Below are 23766 nucleotides of genomic sequence, written 5' to 3'. Positions count from 1 at the left end.
AAGGCACTGTGAAGTTAATTCCTTACCCTTCCAAGTCCAATGCAGGGAATTTGTCATTGCTCCAAATTGGAAATTAATGTCCATCTACTTGGCTTCTCATCTGCCTCCTTTCTCCCGATTTCTCCCAGCTTTTAAATATTATTCCTTATAAAACCAGTCCTAGGTATTCTTAAAATATAAACTTTGATGATGAAAAACTGTTTTGATGTAGATTATATTAAACAAAATATTTTGATTTTCAGTATTAACTGTTTTCAATAAAATGATTGAGGACTACTTTTTCTTAGTCTGTTGGGAACAACTGGTTACTACATTCCTAAGACCTTGCTCTGAGCTACCTTTATCTCTTATTGTTTACGGAGTCTCCTCTTAATTATTTTCCTTTCTTTTTATGTTTGTCCCCTCCCCCTTCTTTCTTTCTAAAATGGGAACAAACCAGAAGGAAAAAACTCAAGAGCATGACTTTGTCTTCTCCTCTACCCCCTTTCATTTTTATCAAGTGTTCCTCTACTTTGGTAGGCTTTGGGGTCCAACTACAGGCAAATCTAGTAGCCAAGTCCCTCCTAAACTGATATATCTCTGATGACTACACCTAGGTCATGAAAGAAAAACAAGGAGTTCTCTTCCTTTATATTAATAATCCTCTCCCAAGGTGTAGAACCACCACTCGTCTGTACTTGTACCTTGAATTTGAGGAACCTGATAGCTGTGCTTACTTCTCCCTCTTTGTAAAACAAGAGGAACCACCTTTTGGGGGTCTTTTAAGAGCCATTGCTTTAAAAAAGTCATGAAGCTATGCTTTCAACCTCATTTGCCACTATCCTAATTTCTTACCTTTTAGTAAATTTTTTCCCTTTAGATCAATTAACCCAGTTTCCTCCATTGTGCTAATAATGATCACTGTTGGTATTTGTTAAGTGCATATTATGTGCTTAACATTATTTTAGCAGAGATAGGTGTTACTCATGTAATCACAACACACCTATGAGGGAAGTACTGTCATTAATCTCATTTTACAGATTTGGCACATAAGACACACAGTAAATAAGTCAAGGATGTAAGCTGGGCAGCCTGACCCCAGCACATGGGTGTAATGTTTATGATTTTCAATGTAGAAGTCATGGTATCAATATCACCTCCCATAATTGAGAACCTATACTTGCAAGTACTTAAATTCATTTCCCTTCCCTTTTCTGGTTAACCAATTGGCCCATTATATTGCCATTAGAACTTTGGCAAAGGGTAGAAATTAAGGCAGAAATTAACCATCAAGTTATCAATTTTTACCATTTATTCTGAGAAAAAGTTGGTAGAAAGCAAGTGGTAACAATTGGCTAAAAGGAAATATGGGTATTACTGGCACATTTGAATCACCTGGATTCTCCTCTATCAGTATCACTCTCCTCACCCCCACTTTTCATTTCCTTTAGCACAGATAATTAATGTCAGCTCTCCAGGGCTTCATCTTCCCCCCTGTGTAACTACCCAGTCATTCCACGGAATAAAAACAAGGAGCATTGTATTGATTTTTTCTTTTTTAAAGTGGTCAGAACAGCAATGTCCCCTCATCCCCTCCGGAAGCTTTCAACAATTGACAATAGCCCATCTTCCCGGGGGAAGTTAGGGAAATTACAGCAAATTCCACTTCTGGCTTGATCAGCTCTGATCAAAACCTTTTCTTTAGTTTATACTTCAATGCTCATGAAAACCCTTTGATTAAATAGATCTGGCTTCTTTATATCAACCTTTTCCTAGAGTGTCTGTGACTGTGTGGCCCAATCTCTGGTTATTTTCTTCAATTGAGATGATTTAAATAATTAAAATTCAAGTAGCAAAATTAATTTCAGAAATTTCAGAATTAATTTTAACCCAACCTTGAATTTCAGTGAATGTCTTTGGGCTCTGATAGTGTTGGTAACACACAAGAGTCTTTCGTTGACTAGGAGATTTGTTTTGTATTTTAATAGACTTTATTTTTTTATTGTAGTTTTGTAGATTTGTAGAAAAATTGAGCAGATGATACAGAGAGTTATATATCCCCCTACCCTGCACACAGTTTCCCCTATTATTAACATCTCACATTAGAATGGAACATTTGTTATGATTAATGAACCAATATTGGTACATTATTATTAATTAAATCCTAGGTTTATTTAGATTTCCTTAGTTTTTACCTGATGTCCTTTTTCTGTTCCAGGATCCCATCCAGGATACCACATTTCATTTGATTGTCATGGCTTCTTAGGATTCTCTTGACTGCAGTTTTTCACATTTTGCTTGTTTTTGATAACCTTGACATACTATTCATGAATCCCACGAGTATTTATTGAGCTTTACATATTGTAGGCCGGGTGCTTTGCTGGATGTTGGAGGTGATGAATAAGGTAGTAAGATTCTGCCTTCATGGAGCTTACAGACTAGGAGGGGAGGCAGAAAACAAACAAATAAATAAATAAATAGGTTTTGAAAAGTGCTCTGAGAGGAAAAAAGAATTGGTTGTTGTGACTGGGAAAACAAGAAAGGAATTAGTTCTAATAGAGGAGTCCAGAGAGAGTCTCTCTGGAAGTAGACATGCTGAGAAGGAATGATCATGCTGGAGGGCAAGAGGGACAGACCAGGGAGAACAATTCAGGCAGGGAGAGCAACATTGCAAAGGTCCTTGAGTGAGAAAGAGTCTCTCGTTTTGAGTAACTCGAAAGCTGGGTGAGCATGGGTGGTAGAGAAACATTCATAAAATTAGACAGGTGGGTAGAAACTAAATCTTGCACCAACTTCTATGTGCCGTTAACCCTTGGGTTTACCCTCCAGCTTTGGGGCAATGTCACTTAATTCAACTGTGCCTCTCACAGTTCTATAACCACAGTCTTCTGATTAAAGCTATCTCTGTATCCTGACTGTTTCAGGTGGATCTCTAATGGGGCATGGTTCTCAGAAGCTTTGTCTTTCTATGATTTCACAGCTCTGTTGCAAAACAGGAGTGGGAACTATCCGAAAACAATTGGCCATGCCGTTGGCATTTGGAGAGCTAATAGTCTTTAAATATATGTATCAATAGGAGTTACCACTTGAGTTTTATTTTATCCTCTAAATTTATTTTTGTTGCATATTTTATTGCTGCTGCTTTTGTTTTTTAAATCTTGAGTTTAATTTGTTGTTGTTGAGACCTAGATGTATATTTATGTAGGATGATCAGTGCTTTTATTTTTGAGGTGCCTGGCTATTTAGTCATCGTTGTGCAGGGGGTACGGCATGTAGTGATTGTGTATATTTTAAAGTGAGTTTAGCTTGGGTTCAATGCTGGTTACAAGAGCCTAAATAAATACTATTTATTTAATTATCATCTAACTTTTATCACTAGAATTTAAACGCCATGAGAGCAGGGACTTTGACTTGTTCACTACTCTACTCCTCAGTGGCTGGAACCGTTTCTGGGCACATAGTAGACCCTGGTTTGATGAACAAATGAATGAATGAATAACACATGTTAGAAATTATTTGATTGAGTTGGAGAAAGAACTGTTATTGAGCCCTATAAACTTTCTAGGTTAGCAGACCAACATTTCCTGTAATAGAAGCCACTATTGCTGAGAGGAATTTGTGATTTTTAGTACTGTACTTGTTAAAAACTTGCTATCAACAACTAGCTAATCCAGTCATTAAACTTCCTGTCAGGGATAATTAAGAATATGTGGCCAGTTGTTTGTAAGGTCTACCTTTTTACCTGCAGCCCAATTCTGTAAGTGATCTGAAAATTGTTAAATTTATAAAACTACCTTGTCAGTCAGAGCACCTTTTTCCCCATGTGTGCAGATATCAGCTGTGAATGAGTTGTACCTCTAACCGTTTATAAATCATTAAGAAGGTAGAACAGAATTAAAGGTAAATGGGAGGAAAAGAGGAATATACGCTAGGATTAGGGCTATAGAAAAACTGATCTAGAAATGGGAGTTTGCTGGGAGAGATAAACTTAAGAGATTAAATACTTCATTTTCTTTCCCACATTAAATCACCTGTGTTTAGCCAGCAGGCCTGCCTAGCCTAATGTACTGGTAATAGAATCTGGAATGTACTCAAAATTCTTTTCCCACAAGAATAATTAAAAACTACTTGTAGAGTCATTTAGCTTATATACAATGATTTCTTAGGACTTACCCCTTAGGGGAAAAAATATTGATGGGAAGAAAATATCATCTATAAATTATAAAATCTGTTTCATTTAGATGTTGGGTTTAAGAAAGTAGACAAGAATCCTTTAGTTTACCTGGGGGAAGGAGTACTGTAGAAAAGAAAATCTCCCTGGATAGTGACGAAATCTGATCCCTAGCTCAGCCACTGACTCTGAGGAAAGAAAGGGCACTGGATGAAGAATTGGGAGATCACAGTTGTCATTTTGACTATCTACCTTTAACCCCATGACTGTGGACAAATTACTCTTAACTCTTCTTTGTCCCAAGTTCTTCTGAAAGCTAGCAGTAGCTGTTCCTTATATCTAATTTACCTCAATCTCTTCTAGACTTTCTTCTAAGCAGAGTACCCTTGGGGAAAGGGATAAAAATTCCCTATGATTTTGACCAGTCCTCTCAAGTTTCTGCTGCATTTGTTCACCTGCACTATTCTTTTTTTTTTTTTTTAATTTATTAATTTATTTATTTATTTTTGGCTGCGTTGGGTCTTCGTTGCTGTGCGTGGGCTTTTCTCTAGTTGTGAGCGGGGGCTACTCTTCGTTGCGGTGCGCAGGCTTCTCATTGCGGTGGCTTCTCTTGTTGCAGAGCACGGGCTCTAGGTGCACGGGCTTCAGTAGTTGTGGCTCGCAGGCTCTAGAGCACATGCTCAGTAGTTGTGGCACGTGGGCTTAGGTGCTCTGCGGCACGTGGGATCTTCCTGGACCAGGGCTCGAACCCGTGTCCCCCACATTGGCAGGTGGATTCCTTAACCACTGTGCCACCAGGGAAGCCCACTTGCACTATTCTTAATGGAGGTTTTCCTAATAACTTTCCCTCTAGAGGACTTTGTCGCCAATGGGATAGGTAGTCAGATAGTGTGGTCTACCTGATGGTGAGCCTTTATGGTGTGTGTGACTGCGGTAGAAACCATGTATAAGTATGCTTATGATGAGCAAAAGAGAGGAGTTCAAGAGCAGTACCTCACAGTTTCACCTACATTGTCCACCTGAAAAATGTCACTGTGACAAATACCAGTCACTGAGGATTTTATTAAAACCCTGGTGGAATCTGTGATAGAAGGGTGTGAAAAAACCCAAATTTCTTGTCCTGAGACAGGCAGCCTAAGTAGCTTATGAAATAAATTTTTCCCTGGCCAGAATAATATTGAATATTTTCCGAGTTTTTCCAGGCTCATGGGTGAGATCATTAAATGCCAGAACATGGTGTTTGTTGAAGCAACTCCAAGCACTTTAGAATTTGGAGAACTACATCAATTTCTCAGAGTAATTGTGTTGCACCAGGAAAGGCATCATTTGGGGCAAGTGACAGTAAATATCACAGTGTAGGACTTAACACGTGGATTTCCCAGAGTTCTTGTTGTTTCTACTGGTGTCAGTAGGTCACACTGCAGGTGAGTTATTTTTCAGCTGCCAGAGAGGATGGACTGGAGTGATTTGGTTTAGGTTCTGATTTCACTGGTATCATTAGTATGAACCAGTGCATTGTGTTATATCCTTCTAGGACTTTAGTAGGAATAGTTGAAGACTCAAGTTGAAACAAAAATGTGTGAACCGTTTTATTTCTAATCAAGTCTAAATTAAGGTATGGCATGCAAAAGAGCAAAACCAGTATATAGTATTTATTTCCTTTGCCAATGTTTTTTATCTCCTTGTAATCTGTTTCCTTAGGACAGAATATATTTTCAGTTTCATTTAGGCTTTTACATAATATCTTTAAACATTTTCAATCTTATAGCTTCAAGCACAAATGCCAGCCTGATATCCACTTCATCTACTATTGCCAATATTCCAGCAGCAGCAGTTTCCAGCATCTCAAACCAGGTACGGTGCTGCTTTGGTTCCTCCTGTTGATATGGTTCATCTAGCTAGCTCTTCCTCTCTTCTTTCCATTATCAGTTTGCCAATCTAAGAAACAACCAGTATGGACTGTGGAGAGACCTTTTTCTGGATGCCCTCAGGACTGAGACCTTGGATGGTTTCTCAGGCTACTACCCAGTTTCTCTCATTCCATTGCTAAGACTATGAATGATATGATTATATCTGCTCCTTTATCTACTGTGTGTGTGTCTGTCTCTTACCCTGCTGCCACAAGAATGTAAGCTCCGTGAGGGTAGGGATTTATTTTTCTATTTTGTTCAGTTATTTGTTCTGAGAGTTCAGAAAAATGCCTAGTACTCACATTAAAGGCACATAATAAATGTTTGTGGAAATATTACTTCGACTTTTTTTTTACTTAGCCACTCATTTCTTTGTGAATTCCTTGTGGTCTGGTCTTGATCACTATTCTACTAACTCTGTATGTTTAGATCACTGTTAACATCTTCAGTGTTTTAGGGTTTTTTTGGTTTTGTTGTTATGTTTTTATTTGTTGTTTTCTCTGCAGCAATTAGTATTATCAACCACTGTCTCCATGGATCTTTTTTGTGGCTGCAGTTAACATTGCTATTCTGGTTCACTTTTTATGTTTTGACTGTTTTTGCATTTGTTCATTCTTTTAGTCCACAAGTATTTATTGAGTTCCTGCTGTGTACCTGGAATTCTTCAGGGTAACATCTCTCTCCCTTTGCATATCCTGTCTTCTGTCATGGACAGTCTCTTTAGTTTTCCACATGTTTGTTATTTCATCCCCAGGAATGTTTAACCACATTCACAATGTCCATTTACTTCTTCCAAAATGAAGATTCTAGTCCTGACCTCATGGTATCTACAGGCTTCCTGCTGATTGATGGGCTTTTTTTTTTTTAATATCCTATTATTTCCCTAAGTTGACCATATCTAAAACCAGCCTTTCATTCCACCCTTTCTTCCGTTTCCTTGTCCTCCAAAAAGTAATACCACTTTTTCCTATGGCCTCTCAATTCTTGTCAGTTACACTGTTTTTTAATATACCTAGGCCTAAAACCAGACCAGTCATCTTCGATTTTTTTTTTCCTTACCCAGCCCTAATCCAGCCATTTCTGGAATTCTTTCCTGCTTTTTCTTTTTCTTTTTTCTTTTTTGGCTGCGCCACATGGCATATAGAAGCTTAGTTCCCTGACCAGGGATCTAACCTGTGCCCCCTACAGTGGAAGCATGGAGTCTTAACCACTGGACCACCAGGGAAGTCCCTGCTTTTTCATTTTTGCTGTCATTTCCCATGGTTTAGTTTTTTCCTCTTTAATCTTGAGTTAACTATTCATCTCATCTTTAATTTTTCACCATGCCTGTACATTTTCTAAAACACTGTCTGATTAATTTTCTTTAAATGCCACATTTTATCCTGTCACTCACCTGCTCAGAATCTTTTCATATTTTTGTTTATTTGAATTTGATGATCCCCATTTCCTGCTCCCACACAAACTATACACCACTGCCTAAAGAATCCAATCCTATCCTTAACCAGTCATTCAGGCCTACAGAGATCCTTTGTTTCATCCAGACTCAACATCTCTGGCCCCTTAATAAAACCTTTCCAGGGCCTGTTCATTTTCCTATCCCCTCTGCTTCTTTGTCTCAGAAAGCTCTCTGTCACAGTCTGCAGTGATAGTTGTCTTCCTCTGTATTTTACTCATTTGACATACAATTTATTGCTAATTTGTTGGAAATGTTTTTTGGTCTTCTATCCTGCTAGACTGTTTTTTTTAATTAATTAATTAATTAATTAATTTATTTATGGCTGTGTTGGGTCTTCGTTTCTGTGCGAGGGCTTTCTCTAGTTGCGGCAAGTGGGGGCCACTCTTCATCACGGTGCGCGGGCCTCTCACTATCGCGGCCTCTCTAGTTGCGGAGCACAGGCTCCAGACGTGCAGGCTCAGCAATTGTGGCTCACGGGCCTAGTTGCTCCGCGGCATGTGGGATCTTCCCAGACCAGGGCTCGAACCCGTGTCCCCTGCATTGGCAGGCAGATTCTCAACCACTGCGCCACCAGGGAAGCCCTATCCTGCTAGGTTTTTAACTCCCATGTACCAACACATACACACACACACACTCACACTGTGAATTGTATTTGGCTTATGGTAGATGCTCAGTGTTCTTTATAAATAATTGGTCTGATCAGTTAGCTTCTTCCTACTTGTCACCAATATCAATTATCAGTGGAATTTTTTTAAGGTGTGTATTTGAGCTGTGCATCATACCCATTTTTTACAGCTTTTTTAAGGTGTAATTGACATACAGTAAATTGCACAGATTTAAATTGTATGATTTGATAAGTTTTGTCATGTATGTGCCTGTGAAACTACCAAAAGTTCCCTTCAAATATTTTAAAGAAACTTTATTTTTAAAGAAAACTTGATTATTTAAAAAAAGAGAGGGGACTGCCCTGGTGATCCAGTGGTTAAGACTCCATGCTCCCAATGCAGAGGGCCCAGGTTCGATTCCTGGTCAGGGAACTAGATCCCACATGCCGCAACTAAAGATCCCGCATGCCACAACTAAGACCCTGTACAGCCAAATAAATAAATAAATAAATATTTTTAAAGAGAGAGAGATACTCAGTTTTTAAACTGGGAAACTTTAATGTAGGATATTCGCTTTTTTGTTTAAGCTCATCTGTCCTTAAAAGCACTATCATCTAATGCAGTGTTTTATTAGCTTCTTAAAGAGTAGACTCTTTCCTTCAAAAATTCTGTGCAGAAATTTTTGCAGAAATTCTGTAAATAAAGTAGAAAAAAAAAGGCTGGTATAGTAGAAAAGGGACATTGTGTGTACAGTGCATGGGACACTTTGCTCTCAGCCTTAACCTCATCCCAAAGACAGTCCCTGAGGCGTGTCCTCTTGACTCTTAGGTTTCCACAGAATGCATTTCGAAAATCATTGGTTTAGGTGGAAGACTATATAGGTTAGGTAAATAAGAAGTCGGGTTAATGTTTTAGGGAAATAATTACGAAAAAGAGGGACATGAAAGTCTCTTGTGTTGAAATTAGTGTTATGCTCTTGCTAAGAGGCTTATTTTCCTCCCTTATTCCCTTTGACCTGCAGGACTATCCCACCTATACTATCCTTGGTCAAAGTCAGTACCAGGCTTGCTACCCCAGCTCGAGCTTTGGAGTCACAGGCCAGACTAACAGTGATGCTGAGAGTACCACCTTAGCAGCAGCCACGTACCAGACGGAGAAGCCTAGTGTCATGGTACCTGCTCCTGCAGCACAGAGACTTTCCTCTGGTAAGCTCTGCATTTGGCTTAAGGGCATTTCATCCAACAGGTGATGGTGAAGCTTATTTTATTCTGGTCTAAGTCACTGTTACCATGCTATTGGCCTTCCTTCTCAGGTGAGGAGTATTTAAACACTGTAGCCAGACAACGATGAGTCGTTGGCAGACTGAATATAATACCTGATGTTGTGAACAGAAAAGTACCAAGAATGAAAAGACTTTATTTATGACTCCCACTCCACCCTCCCTGTAGCTATAATATGCTTGTCACAGAGAACTTCAGAATCTTAGCACATTTTATAAAAGCTGGAGGACTGCAGTTTTAGTCTGTGCATAATTGACTTCTGGTTAGGCCTCACAACAGTAGTTCTTAACTTTTTCTGTGTCATGGATCCCTTTAAGATTCTGAAGAAAGGTATGGTTCTTTTTCCCCATGAAATACATAAAATTTAACCTACAAATGTAAACCTCTAGCTTTGAAATGGATCAATGAATTATGATGTCCAGATTAAAAAATCCTGACATAAAGACTTTATGCACACATTCAGTAAACATATGCACATACTTTTTATCCCTATTATGAAAATTTGGTGGTTCACTGTCATGTCATGTAACTTGGGGAAGGACTGTTTATCGTTAACACTGATGCATTTTTAAAAACAGTGGTCTACATCAACTAATGCAGTTTTCTGTGCATCTTGCCTCTACTGGTCTTCTAAATAAATGGACATACAAATGGTTGCTGCTTCAAACCTACATAACTTTGAAATCATTACATGTGTTGATGCCTTAGTTTTGAATCCATTTCTCTAAATATCTTTGTTCTTCATAACAATTTTAACTTTTTAATAATGGAGAGTTTCAAACAGTGGCAGAAGTTGTCAGAATGGTATAATGAACCCTTATATATCTGTCATCCAACTTCAACAATTAACAACTCATAGGCAATCTTGTTTCAACTATACTTCATCCAATTCCCTCCTCAAATTCCAGGTATCATATTTATTTATAATGCTTGATAACATAACCACAGTGCCATTATCCCATCTAAAATATTCAACAATAATTCCTTAATAACATAAAATACCAAAGGGTATTTATATTTCTAGTTTTCTCATAAATGTTAGGAGTTTTGTTTTTCTTTTTACAGTTTGTTTAAAATAAGATCCAAGTAAGGTCCATACATTGTGATTGGTGGATATTTTGTTTTAACCTATAAATTCCCCCATCTCTTTTTATTTCCGATTGTAATTTATTTGTTGAAGAGACAATCAATAGACTGTTTGTCCCATATCATTTCTCAGTCTAAATTTCGCCAATTATAACCTTAGAGGGTAGTTTACCACAGCCCACTGCCTTCTGTATTTTATTTAAAGTGGTAAATGGATCTAGAGCAGTGGTTTTTCAGTTAGAGGTGGTTCTGTGCCCCCTGCCTCCACCCCCATGACCCCACACCCAGGGATATTTGGCAATGTATGGACACATTTTTGGTTGTCACACTGGGAAGGGGGTGCTACTGGCATCTAGTGGGTAGAGGCCAAGAATGCTGCTTAACCAAACATCCTACAATGCACAGGACGTCCCTTCACAACAAAAATTATCTGGTCCAAAAAGGTCAGTTGTGCCAAGTTGAGAAACCCTGATCTAGAAGCTTAATTAGGTTCAGGTTTAATTTTTTTTTTTTTTTGGCAAAATGACTTTATAGATGTGTTCTTCCATTGGGAGGCAGGCATATAAATTCTAGTTATAACTCTCTTCATGATGTTTGGTCTACATTTCCAAATTGCTTAAGTAAAGTTTGGTTTTCCAGCCTTTATCCCTGCAACATGATTCTTCAGGGCAGAGAACCTGCTGACCATTCTGCTCTGGTTCTTATAGCCTGTGACTACACTGGCAATACCGTTGTCTCACTTTTCCTTTCTAGGAGACCCTTCTACAAGCCCATCTTTGACCCAGACTACACCAAGTAAAGATGCTGATGACCAGTCCAGGAAAAACATGACTGGCAAGAACCGGGGCAAGAGGAAAGCTGATGCCAGCTCTTCCCAGGACAGTGAATTAGAAGTATGGGAAGAAACTCATTTGAGTTGCAACCTTTTTTTTTTCTCATTTCTTAAATTTATCAAATATATATCTGAAACTCATGAGATTATGTGGTTCTGTGTTGTATACCCTATAATTCCTGAGCAAGAGAAAATGAATTGGCCAAGTGAAAAGAGAAATGTAAAAACACATTACTCTATGCCCATATCTTACCATATCACTTTCAGATCCTTTTCACCAAGAGCATTGAAAAAGCTTTTTTGAATTTAGATAGCCAGGTCACTTTTTAAGGGAAAGAACAAACTGTTTTCTGTATTCCAGAGGAGAACAGAAAGAATAATGCATCGTATTCAGAAAGCAGAGGGTGTCACAAGTAATATACTGTTCTCCATTTAAAAATCTCAAAGTAAAATGAGAGAACTAAAGTGTTTTAGGCCAAGTTTCTGGGAAACATGCAGCCAGATCTGGTAACTTATTAATGAGATTGGCTCTCACTTATTCTGTAGTTTAAACACTATAGGAATTTATTATGGGCATACATTTGGCTTCATTATTAAAAGACTAGAAAGTCGTACAAAATTCTAATAATAATGGAGTTTTGATATTAATCCTTTTGTTTTCTTTCTTCAATTTTTCTAAAATGTGATCATTTAATAAGAGGGAAAAGCCATATTTAAAAATGAGTCCATTGACAGGTGTTCAGAAGACATAGGTAAATTGAGGCTATGTTTGAAACCTCTCTTCCCTTTTGTTACTGGGGGCGGCGGGGAGGGCAGGAGGAGAAAGAAAGAAAATCTAAAGACCTGATATATTTCTTGGAAAAAACAGAGTACTCACTCATTTTTTAAATTGTGGTAAGGTATATATAATATAAAATTTACCATTTTTTAAGTGTGCAATTTTAAGTACATTCACAGTGTTGTTTGTTACTGCTATCTGTTTCCAGAAGTTTTTCATGATCGCAAACAAAAACTCTGCACCCATTAAGCAATAATTCCCTATTCTCCCCTCCTATTAGTCCCTGGTAACCTCTGTTCTACTTTCTGTCACTATAAATTTGCCTATTCTAGATAGTTCATATAAGTAGAATCATACAAAATCTATCCTTTTGTGTCAGGCTTACTTCACTTAGCATAATGTTTTCAAGGTTCATCCATGCTGTAGCATATATCAGAACTTCATTCCTTTTTATGGCTGAATAATTCCATTGTGTATCTATACCACATTTTGTTTATCTGTTTTCACATGTGATGAACGCTTGGGGTTTTTTCACCTTTGAGCTATTGTGAATAATGCTGCTATAACACTGCTGTACAGGTATCTCTTTGAGTCCCTCTTTTCAATTATTTGAAAAAGTATAAACCTAGGAGTAGAATTGTGGGATCATATGGTAGTTCTGTGTTCAGCTTTTTGAGGAGCCACCAAAATGTTTTCCAAATGACTACACCATTTTACATTCCTACCAGCAATGTACCAGTGTTCCAGTTATTTCCCATTTTTTGCATAATCCATCCTAATGGGTGTGAAGTGGTGTCTCATTGTGGTTTTGATTTGCATTTCCTTAATGATTAATAATGTTGAATATCTTTTCATGTGTGTATTGGCCATTTGTCTGTTTTGTTTGAAGTAATGTCCAAATCCTTTGCCCATTTTTAAATTGGGTTGTTTTTTTGTTGTTGAATGTTAGGAATTCTTTATATATTCTAGATATTAATCCCTTATCAGATATATGATGTGCAGATATTTTCTATGGATTGTCTTTTCACTCTTGATAGTATCCTTTGATGCTTAAAAGTTTTAAATTCGGATAAAGTTCTGTTTTTCTTTTATTGCTTGTGCTTTTGGTGTTATATTTAAGGAAACAAGATTATGAAGATATTCACCTGTGTTTTCTTCTAAGCATTTTATTGTTTCAGCTCTTAAATTTAGGTCTTTGATCCATATTGAGTTAATTTTTGTACATAGTGTGAGGTAGGGATCTAATTTCATTCTTTTGCACATGGATATTCAGTTTTCCCAGGACCTTGTTTTGGAAACAGTTTCCTTTCCCCATTGAATGGTCTTGGTATCCTTGGCAAAAAAAAAAAAAATCAATTGACCACATATATATACAAGCTTTTATTTCTGGGCTCTCTCATCTATTCCATTGGTCTGTATATCTATCCTTATGCTAGTACCACACTGTTTTGATTACTGTGGCTTTGTAGTAAGTTTTGAAATCAGGAAGTGTGAGTCTTCCAACTTTGTTCTTTTTCAAGATTATTTTGGCTCTTCAGGGTCCCTTGAGATTTCATACAAATTTTAGGATGAGTTTTTCTGTTTCTTTAAAAAACACTGTTGGGATTTTGATAGGGATTGCATTGTATTTGTAGATTCACATTGGGTAGTATTGTCATCTTAACAATATTAAGTCTTCTATTCATGAACATGGAATGTCTTTACATTTATCTAGGTGTGTCCTCTTTGATTTCCTTCAGTGATGTTTTATAGTTTTCAGTGTACAAGTCCTGAACTGTTAAATTCATTCCTAAATATTTTATTATTTTTGATGCTGTTGTGTTTTAAAATCCTCTTAGAATTATTCATTGCAAGCTTATAGAAATACAGCTGATTTCTGAATTCATTTATTAGCTCTCAACAATTTTTTGTGGCTTAAGGGTTTTCTATGTATAAGATCATGTCATCTGCGAACAGAGGTAATTTTACTTCTTCCTTTGCAGTTTGGGTACCTTTTTTCCCCTTTCCTTGCCAGTTTATTCTGGCTAGAATTTCCAGTACCATGTTGAATAGAAGTGGTGAAAACAGGCATACTTCTCTTATTCCTAATCTCAGGGGTAACGCTTTCAATTTTCCACCATTGAGTATGATATTAGCTGTAGGTTTTTCATATACGTCCTTTATCATGGTGAGGAAGTTGCTAGTTTATTGAGTGTTTTTATCATGAAAGCGTGTTGAATTTTGTCAAATGCTTTTTCTGCATCAATTGAGATGACCATGTGGGTTTTTTCCTCTATTCTGTTAATGCAGTATATTACATTGATTTTTCTATGTTGAACCATTCTTGCATTCTGGGAACAAATCCCACTTGGTCATGATTTATAATTCTTTAAATATGCTGCTGAATATTGTTTGCCACTATTTTATTGAGGTTTTTGCATCACTGTTCATATGAGAATTGGTCTGCAGTTTTCTTGCAGTGTCTTTGTCTTCAGTATCAGGGTAATGCTGGCTTCATAGAGTGAGTTAGGAAGTGTTCCCTCCTCTTCAATTTTTTTGGAAGATCTTAAGGATTGGTGTTAATTCTTCTTTAAGTGTTTGGTAGAATTCAGCAGTGAAGCCATCTGGTCCTGGGCTTTTCTTTCTTGGGATGTTTTTTATTATTGATTCAACCTCCTCCAGTTAAAGATCTGTTCAGATTTTCTGTTTCTTTTTGAGTCAGTTTTGGCACATTGTGAATTTCTAGGAATTTGTTCATTTCATCTAGATTATTTGTTGGTGTATAACTCTTCATAGTATTTTCTTATAATCCTTTTTATTTCTGTAAAATTGGTAATAATGTCCCACTTTTATTTCTGATTTTAGTAATTTATGTCTTCTCTCTTTTTTCTTAGCCAGTCTAGCTAAAAATTGTCAATTTTGTAGATCTCTTCAAAGAACCGACTTTTGGTTTTGTTGATTTTCTCTATTTTTTTCCTACCCTCTGCTTTATCTATCTCTTCTAACCTTTATTATTTCCTTCCTTCTGCTGGCTTTTTCTGGCAACTTAAATTGTGCAGTTTGGTTTTTGATTGAGATCTTTTTTAAGGTACACATTTGGAGCTATAACTTTCCTTCTTAGCATTGTTTTCACAGCATCCCATAAATTTCGGTATGTTGTTTTTGGTTTTCATTCATCTCAAGGTATTTTCTAATTTCACTTATTTCTTTTTTATCCATTGATTGCTTAAGATAGTATTGTTTAATTTTCACAGATGTGTGAATTTTCCAGTTTTCCTTCTGTTATTGATTTCTTGTCTCATTCCATTACGATTAAAAAAGATGCTCACTCATTTTTTAAAATATTTTCCTCACTCAGCGGGTATTTCTGTGGGACTTAGATGAAACCATCATCATCTTCCACTCCCTTCTTACTGGATCCTATGCCCAGAAGTATGGAAAGGTAATTTGAGTCTTTCTTCCTTTGTTGTAACTGTCCCTCTCCTGACTATGTGTGCAGGTAACCAAAATCACTGTCTCTGTTATCTCCATCTTACCCTGTTGACCTTTCACATAAAACTTCACCCGATGGCTTATACCAGGCAGACTACATGGTCAGGCAGAGCTGATGATAAAGGTGGAGACTAGACCTGGGACCAGTGCTAAAAGCTGAAGTTGTTGGAGAGCGGTATTTTGCAAAGACTAAGTATGGGACTGAGGCTCAAAACACAGTGGAGTCTCAGGATTATCTACTCCAAAGACTAGTCTGTTATCCCTATGTCACATATAATAGCCCAAACTGAGCATACCATTTAGCTGAGAATATACCAGATCTGTACATTTAAAATATAAAATATCTTTCTAAAATAGATTATATACCCTCTTAGGAACTTCCCTGGTGGTCCAGTGGGTAAGACTCCACGCTCCCAATGCAGGGGGCCCGCGTTCAATCCCTGGTTGGGGAACTAGATCCTGCACGCCTGCCGCAACTGAAGAGTCCGCATGCTGCAACTAAGAAGCCCTCATGCCGCAACTAAGACCTGGCACCGTCTAAATTAATTAATTAATCTTTTTAAAAAAAACCTTAAAATAAAATAAAATAGATTATATACCTTCTTAAATGAAACATACCAAGCAGGATTTAACTTCAGTCATCAGTATTAACATCAGTTTTGATAGAGGGCTGAGCTGTTTTGAGGTAGTGGCTGTATATTTCTGTACTAAATTACCTCCAGGCTCCTATTTTTTAGTTTCTGTGAATTAATTTTATAAAAATATCAGCCTCCTTTGCTTTCCTACTTTTACTGCTCCTAATTATTTCTTATTGTCACCAGTGTTTCTGTTAGAAGTACTTTCCCATAGGCTTTTAGTATCCAGACTGGCAAGCTGACATAAGCTCATATACTATATAACAAGATTGGTAATGAGAGTATATAAAATAAGAGCATACTGCCTTTAAGGGAAGGTCTGATAGTTCATTTTAAAGCTACGTGCATTGGTTTTCCTGCAAATATTTCTTTACTGATTTCCTGGTTGTTGAGATTGTCAGATTACTGACTTCTGGTGTTGTACTGTGTGTGTGAGGTGGGGGGGGGGACGATAATGGGTGTTATAAGAGCAATATTTCAGCGATAGTTAGAATTTCTTCTGAAATGGAATTTCTCCAAAAATTAAGTGTTGTTTTTTTTTTTTAAGTGGGTTAAGTTTTCTAGAAACTAAAGTCCTAAAGTCCTGAAATGTTTAACTTTGCACAATCCCAGATTCTTATAACTGTGAATGAAATTGCATCAGTAATAGTGAGACGCACTGTTGTGGGCCAGTGTTGTTTTGGCCTTGACCCAAACTATTTCGAACCCTTTAAAGATAAGAACCAATGCTGTGAGTGCCAAGTCAAGCAAATTATTCTCTTATTGTCTTTCAGGACCCAACAGTAGTGATTGGCTCAGGTTTAACAATGGAAGAAATGATTTTTGAAGTGGCTGACACGCATCTATTTTTCAATGACTTAGAGGTAAGCATTTTAAATTGTTTCTGCACTTCAGTGAAACACTTTGTTCAATAACTATTTATTGAGCCTGTGCTTTTTGTATTTAGAGGAAATGTGGTTAGACAGGGTAGGTATGGAGAGGGCAGCTCGGCACTTGGGTGTACATAGTCTTGAAGGAATAGTGCCTTGGCTAGGTCACCACAGTCTTAGTTCTGGGCTTCAGTTTTATTGGCTCAAAAACTTGATTTTTGTTAGCTTATTTGGAAGTGATCTAGCTCTAGGGGCAGTGCCACCCCATCAGGCAAAACACTGATATATAAACCAACATTCCAATTTATTCAGCTATATTAAATAACATATAAAAGGTGGCTTTGATTATTTGTACTCTTGAATGTTTTTCAGTTTTACCTTCTTAAAAGATAGCCTCTTGATTTGTCAGATCTGTAGATGGCTACTCTAACTCGTTGTATTTTATAAGTGCTTGTCCATGTATAGGTTAGCCTTGATGTCAGATCATTTTATAGTTAGGTGGAGGGAAACCAGGAAACACCGAGAGCTTCTTGGTTAATTTTTTTGGTTTTGACATTTGAGTTCATCTTTGAGGTGAACATCGTGTAGTGGAAAGAGCACAGGACTGGGAATCAGGAGACCAGACTGCGAGTACCAAGTTAGGAAAGTTATCTCCCCATTCTGGGCCTCAGTTAAGCAGTTACCATACACAACAAACTAGTAACAGTTGTTCTATCTCAGGATGGGAATGTATTGCTGGGACACAGAGGTGGGAAGGAGCAGACTTGTCACTTAATGTCCTTTTGAATTTTGAACTGTGTACTACATATATTACCTAGTTTTTTAAATAGTGAAAATTTTAAAGTAAATAAAATTTTAAAGTAAAATGAACATGAAGTAATCCTCTTTCTTTTAAAATACAATCTAGTTCTACTCAACAGACAATTCTCCAACAAATTAAATTAATAGGGCTCTAAACTCCAACACTTTTGTGTAAGCTCCACAGTGCTTTAATCTTCCCTCAACTTCACATGTTGATAAGTTGGGACATTATAGTTTTATTCAGCAAACATTTATTGAAAACCTACTATGTGCCAGTAATTGTTGCCAAATTGTATTTGTAATGATTTTCTAGACATAGTCCTCACTCAGGACTGAAAGTTCTGTGAAGAATTTGACCTGAATGTGTTCCTGCCCCCCAGGTCAGTGGTTCTCAACTTTAGGGGGCATAAGAATCACCTGGGGAGCTTGTTAAAAATGAAGATTCTAGGACTTCACTCACAGAAATTCTGTTCAAAAATATGCATTTTTAAAAATCTTCCCCAGAGGATTCTGATGCAGGTGGACATCACGGCACCACCCCAGGTGGTGTCAGAGGACTGAATCTGTCAGTTAGGCAGTGGGTGGCGTTTTATGTCAGTAGTAGTGTGGGCTTAGAGGAAAGAACCTTGGATTCAGATTAGAAGACCCAGGCTCCTTCTGGTTTCTTTCTACCACTCACTAGTTTTATGACCTTGGGCAAATTGTTTTACCTCACTTTTAGAATATGAGGAGATTGACTTAGATGACCTCTTCTAATTCCTAAGTTTGAATTTACAAATTTCTGTTTCAGTCATTCTCAGTTTTGATACCACACGCACTCTACCAGCATCTGTTTCATCTGCGAAAATGTATTGAGTACATGCTATATAAGGGCACTGGACTAGACTAGAGGGGTACAAAGGAGATGTAAGGCATGGTTGTGCCATAAGAGGCCTACAAGGTAATAGGACTTACAGTCTAGTGTAGGACATAGGCACACCTGACAGTGTAAGGGAGCTTGTGTTTATACCCATGGACTGTTGGAAAAATGAACTATTGAGATAAGAGCATAACTGAGGGTTGGGATGGTTAAGGAAGATTTCATGAAGACTGAGGAATGTAAATTAGGCCTTAAAAGAAGTTGAACAGCAAGGGGGGTGAGAGTGATCCTCCACACATAAGAGACCATAAGGTATTTCATCACCTCGCCATTGTTTGTGGTATTTTTACAATATATTGTGGTGGTAGTAGCACTTCTACTCCCTGGGCTGAAATAATGTGTGGTTTTGTCTTTTAACAGGAGTGTGACCAGGTGCATGTGGAAGATGTGGCTTCTGATGACAATGGCCAAGACTTGAGGTGATAAAAACAATGATGTCTTAAACATCAGTACACCTGTTATGCACAAGACACTGTCTAGGTTCAGAGGAAAACAAAGATGAATAAGACACAGCCCTAAAAGAGCTCACAATCTATTAGAGGAGATAGAAACAAACATAGTTAACGATGGCATGTAGTGTGAGAAGGTGACAATAGAAAATGTGATGGAACACAGACTAGAAGGTAATTCTGATGGGCGTGGGGAGCAGGTGGTCCCAACATTGGAGTGGCCGTCTCAGCACAGTAGAATTTAAGTATGACCTTGATGAATGGGTAGCATGATGGAATGAGAAAAAAGCATTCCAAAGTAAAGGATATACTAGTTTCTCCTTGGCCAGATTTTCAGTCGGGAAAAGTGTGCTTCCAGATTGATTGGTTTTAGATACAAATAAACATCAGGGATTTCACCAAGGAAATTAATTGTGGGGGGTCTGACGGTGTCAGGAGTGACCCTATGGAAGACAATCTCGAACATTAATATCACAGTGAACGCTAAACCAAGGAGGTCTCAGTGGCAAAATGCTTGCTCGGTCTCCTCCTTTCTCTCTTGGCTACTGTCTTCTAGCTCAGTAGTCTTAGCTAAGAATAATCCAAAAATTTATCTACCTTACATTTAAAGACCTTTAGAAAAAAAGTTGTCACATCTTTTCATGTTAATTTGTTTTAATGTTTATCCCTTTTCATAGGCAAAAGTTTTTCCATGTGTCTACCCTAAAATTGTTTCCTCTGTGAATTCTCAAATCTAGAGCAGAACTGGACACATCACTTAGTAAGGATGTAACCCTGTGGTGCCGAGAAGGATAGAAAGGTTTCACTTCTGGAGCAGATCCAGTCGTGTATGCTGTGTCTTGCACAGCCTTGGAGGGCACCAGTCTTAAGAGATTTTACTCACCTTAGGAAAAAGCCTGGTCTGAAGCAGTTTACAATCCACTCAACCCTAGTATTTTTTTTTTTCTCTTATACATATGGCTAACTAGTTAATTACCTATCTTATGTCTTGGCAGCTTTATTTTCTTAAATATAGAATCTCACACTGAACTCTATTTTGACTTCTGATTGAACCAAGTTGTCTCTAATTCTGTCAGTCATTTGGAAATCTTGACTTAGGAAGTATTAATCCCTCCCAACCTGTTTAACTATATAATGGTTGTCTATTGCTGTGTAACAAATTACCCCAAAATTTAGTAGCTTAAAACAGTTACCATTTATCATCTCATAGTTTCTGTAGGTCAGGAACTTGAAAGTGACTTAGCTGGGTAGTTCTGAATCAGGGTCTCTGAGATTGAAGTCAAGATAGCTGAAGCTAAAATCATCTGAAGGCTTGGCTGGAGCTGGAGGACCTGCTTCCATGTGTGGCTGATAGGAGGAGGCCTCAGTCCTCACTATGGGCCTCTTCATGGGGCAGCTTGAGTGTTCTCCTGTGACAGCTGACTTCTTTTAGAGCAGGTGCTGTAAGAGAAGCCTGGTCTCTAAAGTCCAACACCATCACTTCCACCACGTTCTGTTTATGTTCAAATACTGTCCATACCTACAGGGAGCAAAGTTAGAAGAGAGGAGTATTAAAGAATTTGTGGACATATTTTATAGCCAATACAGTGACCCATGAACTTACTAAACTAGCCAACAGATCACTGAAGGAAAACATGCCCATTTTCTAACTATTATTAGAACTTGGGGTTAGTTCCTTCCATTATTTTTTCACGTTTCTCCTTTTACACATAGTTGTGTACACAAAAGTTTTGTATTCTGGGTTTTTTTCACTGTAAGGTATTTTCTGTCATTAATGAAAAGATGGTCTGTCTGAAGCCAGCCTCTAGGGGATGCTGGTGATTGAATTAGTCTTGCCTCTCTTGCTCTCCCTTTCCATCCTTTCTTTGATAGAAGTAATAGGGGTGAGATGGAGGACTGATGAAAAGATAGACTCTGACATACAGAGATTAAGAAAGAAGATTCTCAAAGCCTGGCTGTCAGATGCCAGGAATAGGACAGAAAATCAATCCCAGGTGGCATTCAACCAAAAACTCCATGCAGTATAGATTTTAATTTTCATCATCCTCTCTCTCTACAGCAACTACAGTTTCTCAACAGATGGTTTCAGTGGCTCAGGAGGTAGTGGCAGCCATGGTTCCTCTGTGGGCGTCCAGGGAGGTGTGGACTGGATGAGGAAACTGGCTTTCCGATACCGAAAAGTGAGAGAAATCTATGATAAGCATAAAAGCAATGTGGCTGGTAAGTGTGGCATACAACCAGCTAATTTTCTGTTTTTTTCTGACTTCCTGTTTTCTTTTCCAGGGTTTGCTTAGGGCTCCCTGACTTAATGAATTTGTGCCACAGTAACATTTTAACTCTGTATTTAAAAAACAGGTTTGATGGAAACCCTCTGGGGAGGAAGCTCTGCATTTCTCACGGACTTCTCTTGGTATAACTTCGCCAAGTTCTCTTGTTCTTTTTAGATAGATGCCTTTTTTAAAGGAAATGTGTTCCACAGATTATGTTTGATGGCATGTGTTTTTTTCTGGGGTCACAACTACTATCAGTAATATTTAATAGGTTGCCATATTTTTGAACAGATTTACATAGCCATCGGGACAAGTCAGGTAGAACTAGCAACCAGGTTTATAGTGGATGGAAGACTAGGTCCAGGATGATAGGTTGGCAGTATCCGTGCATTGTGATTTGAAGGACCTTGGAAATTCTTTCTGCCCAGATAGATCTCAAATGTCAGGTACCATTATGCCTAAAATTCTATTATTTGGAATTAATTAATTAGCCATAGATTGTTCAAATTAGAAGAGACATTAGGTAACTAATCTAAATCCTTCATTTTGCACTTGAGAAAATTGATGGTCCATCATGAGGGTAACAAGGTCGGGTCACATAGCAAATTAGTGACCATACCACAACTGGAATCCCGAACTCTTGGTCCACTTCACTTTACATTCATGCAATTCCTTTTTTAGTGATATACCCTTGTGAGAAAATACTGAAAACTGAACCATCGCCCTCAAACACCTCCATCTGCACAAAATATTGCGTGAAGTTTCAGGGATTCCATAGACTGCCTAGAAGTACATTACGTCAGGTCAAGAGAGCCCTCCTACCTACCATACCACTACTGCAGTGTGGGGCAGAAAGTAAAAACAGGGCTTCAAAGATCAGTTTGGTGCATTCCTGTTACAGTGCTCCAATACCAGAAAAAATCATAGGCATCTGGGCTTTTGGGAATCTAATTTATTTACTTTTTTCAGATTCCTTTCTTTACTGCTTTTTTTTCTTCATGATTCAGAGCCAGTACTTTTTATTTTGGTAACCAAGTCTTTTTGCTCTTTCTCTCTCGCAGACATTAGCCTTTCTTTTGTTCGTTTTCATATACAACCTAAGTCTCTGGTCCTTTCTCTGCCCAGTGAGTGTCTGGACCTGGTTTCCTGAAGAAAGTGATATATAACCCTCTGTGAGAATCCCCTGAGCTCACCCTGGGGAACATAGTAAAAGTAATATCCACCTGTATTTTGTAAAATATGAATTAACAAAAGTGCCACATGATATTAGTTAAATATATGACATATGCGTGCTTATGTATATGTCATACATGACGTATAGATACTTGTTTGGTTTTTGTTTTGTTTTATCAGAAATTTTGAGAGTCATCTAATTCTAGGCTTGCACTGTGAAAAACCATCAGACTGAAAACAAATTATACACAGTTCTACTCATAGAGATGACTTCTGTTTTTATGGAGTGTTGGTAATAGAATGCAGAATTTCTCTTTTTACCTTCACTACAGAAAATTCAGAGCCAGGTTTATTATTTGAATATTGTAACTCAAGTGTCAGGTAACGTGCTCCCATCAGATGAATTGTTTTTTGTTTTGTGCTTAATCATCTGATCTTAAAGAAATGTTTTAGTCTCTTATCAGCTGGAGTTGTTTCAGAAGTACAGTACAAATAAATGACATTCAGAAAGCTGGTGATTCAGCCTGGGATCTCAGGTTGATGTGTTCTGAAGGGGGTGAGAGCAGTCACTGTGGGAGCAGTGTATGATAGTGGGAAGATTTCTGAGACCAAAAGCCACTAACTTGCTGTGTATTCTCAGGCAGCCGCCTTTCCTCCGTGGGCCTCGGTTTCTTTAGAAAGAGATTGGAAATGCTGTGGACTCTCCATCTGTAATTTTTCCCCCTTTGGTTCTTGATGTCACATCTAAAGCAGTGCTACTCAAAGTATGGTCCACTGGTCTGCAAATTACGTTACCGGTTGGTGATGAAAGAAAGAGCCTCTGCCAGAACCTAATCACAGTGTTTCTATCAGCTGATTTTGTTGTTGTAATTATGCACCTCCCACCTCCCCCAGCAAAATATTCTGGTGAAGAAAGTAAAAAAGGCATTTTGAGTAGGCTAGGGTTTTATCAAGGAGAGAGATGTGTTAGCTCAGAAGAATATTTCACTAACTCACACTGTTTCCAAATTGAATTTAGAAGTCGCTTTCTCTGTGCCAGCAAGGATGTTGTCAAATGATGAATGTGTCTACTTTTATTCCCA

At 37.9% G+C, this 23766-nt stretch overlaps 1 protein-coding gene and 1 long non-coding RNA gene across 7 annotated transcripts in view; one reads left to right on the top strand and one right to left on the bottom strand.

Annotated features, from left to right (window-relative positions):
• The window catches only part of EYA3 (EYA transcriptional coactivator and phosphatase 3), a 100554-nt gene that overhangs the window by 63108 nt on the left and 13680 nt on the right, over positions 1 to 23766 (top strand). For 5 of the 6 annotated variants that reach the window (XM_007170511.2, XM_007170504.2, XM_007170507.3 and 2 more), the window contains 7 exons: positions 5919 to 6004; positions 9143 to 9326; positions 11241 to 11380; positions 15435 to 15518; positions 16977 to 17066; positions 19153 to 19211; positions 21301 to 21461. In XM_007170511.2, the coding sequence (XP_007170573.1) occupies positions 5919 to 6004; positions 9143 to 9326; positions 11241 to 11380; positions 15435 to 15518; positions 16977 to 17066; positions 19153 to 19211; positions 21301 to 21461 (804 nt within the window). The remainder of the gene's footprint in view (positions 1 to 5918; positions 6005 to 9142; positions 9327 to 11240; positions 11381 to 15434; positions 15519 to 16976; positions 17067 to 19152; positions 19212 to 21300; positions 21462 to 23766) is intronic. The other variant, XM_007170510.3, reaches the window with a different exon arrangement.
• On the bottom strand, positions 1990 to 23761 carry LOC103020176 (uncharacterized). The gene is made up of 3 exons (XR_450018.2): positions 23681 to 23761; positions 20435 to 20760; positions 1990 to 2417 (listed from the first exon to the last, which is right to left on the bottom strand). It is a non-coding gene; the product is annotated as an uncharacterized LOC103020176 (long non-coding RNA).

This window comes from Balaenoptera acutorostrata, chromosome 1 (genome assembly GCF_949987535.1).
Source record: "Balaenoptera acutorostrata chromosome 1, mBalAcu1.1, whole genome shotgun sequence".
NCBI lineage: Eukaryota > Metazoa > Chordata > Mammalia > Artiodactyla > Balaenopteridae > Balaenoptera > Balaenoptera acutorostrata.
Note: the sequence above shows the minus strand (reverse complement) of the source record. Positions and strands in the feature narration are given on the sequence as shown.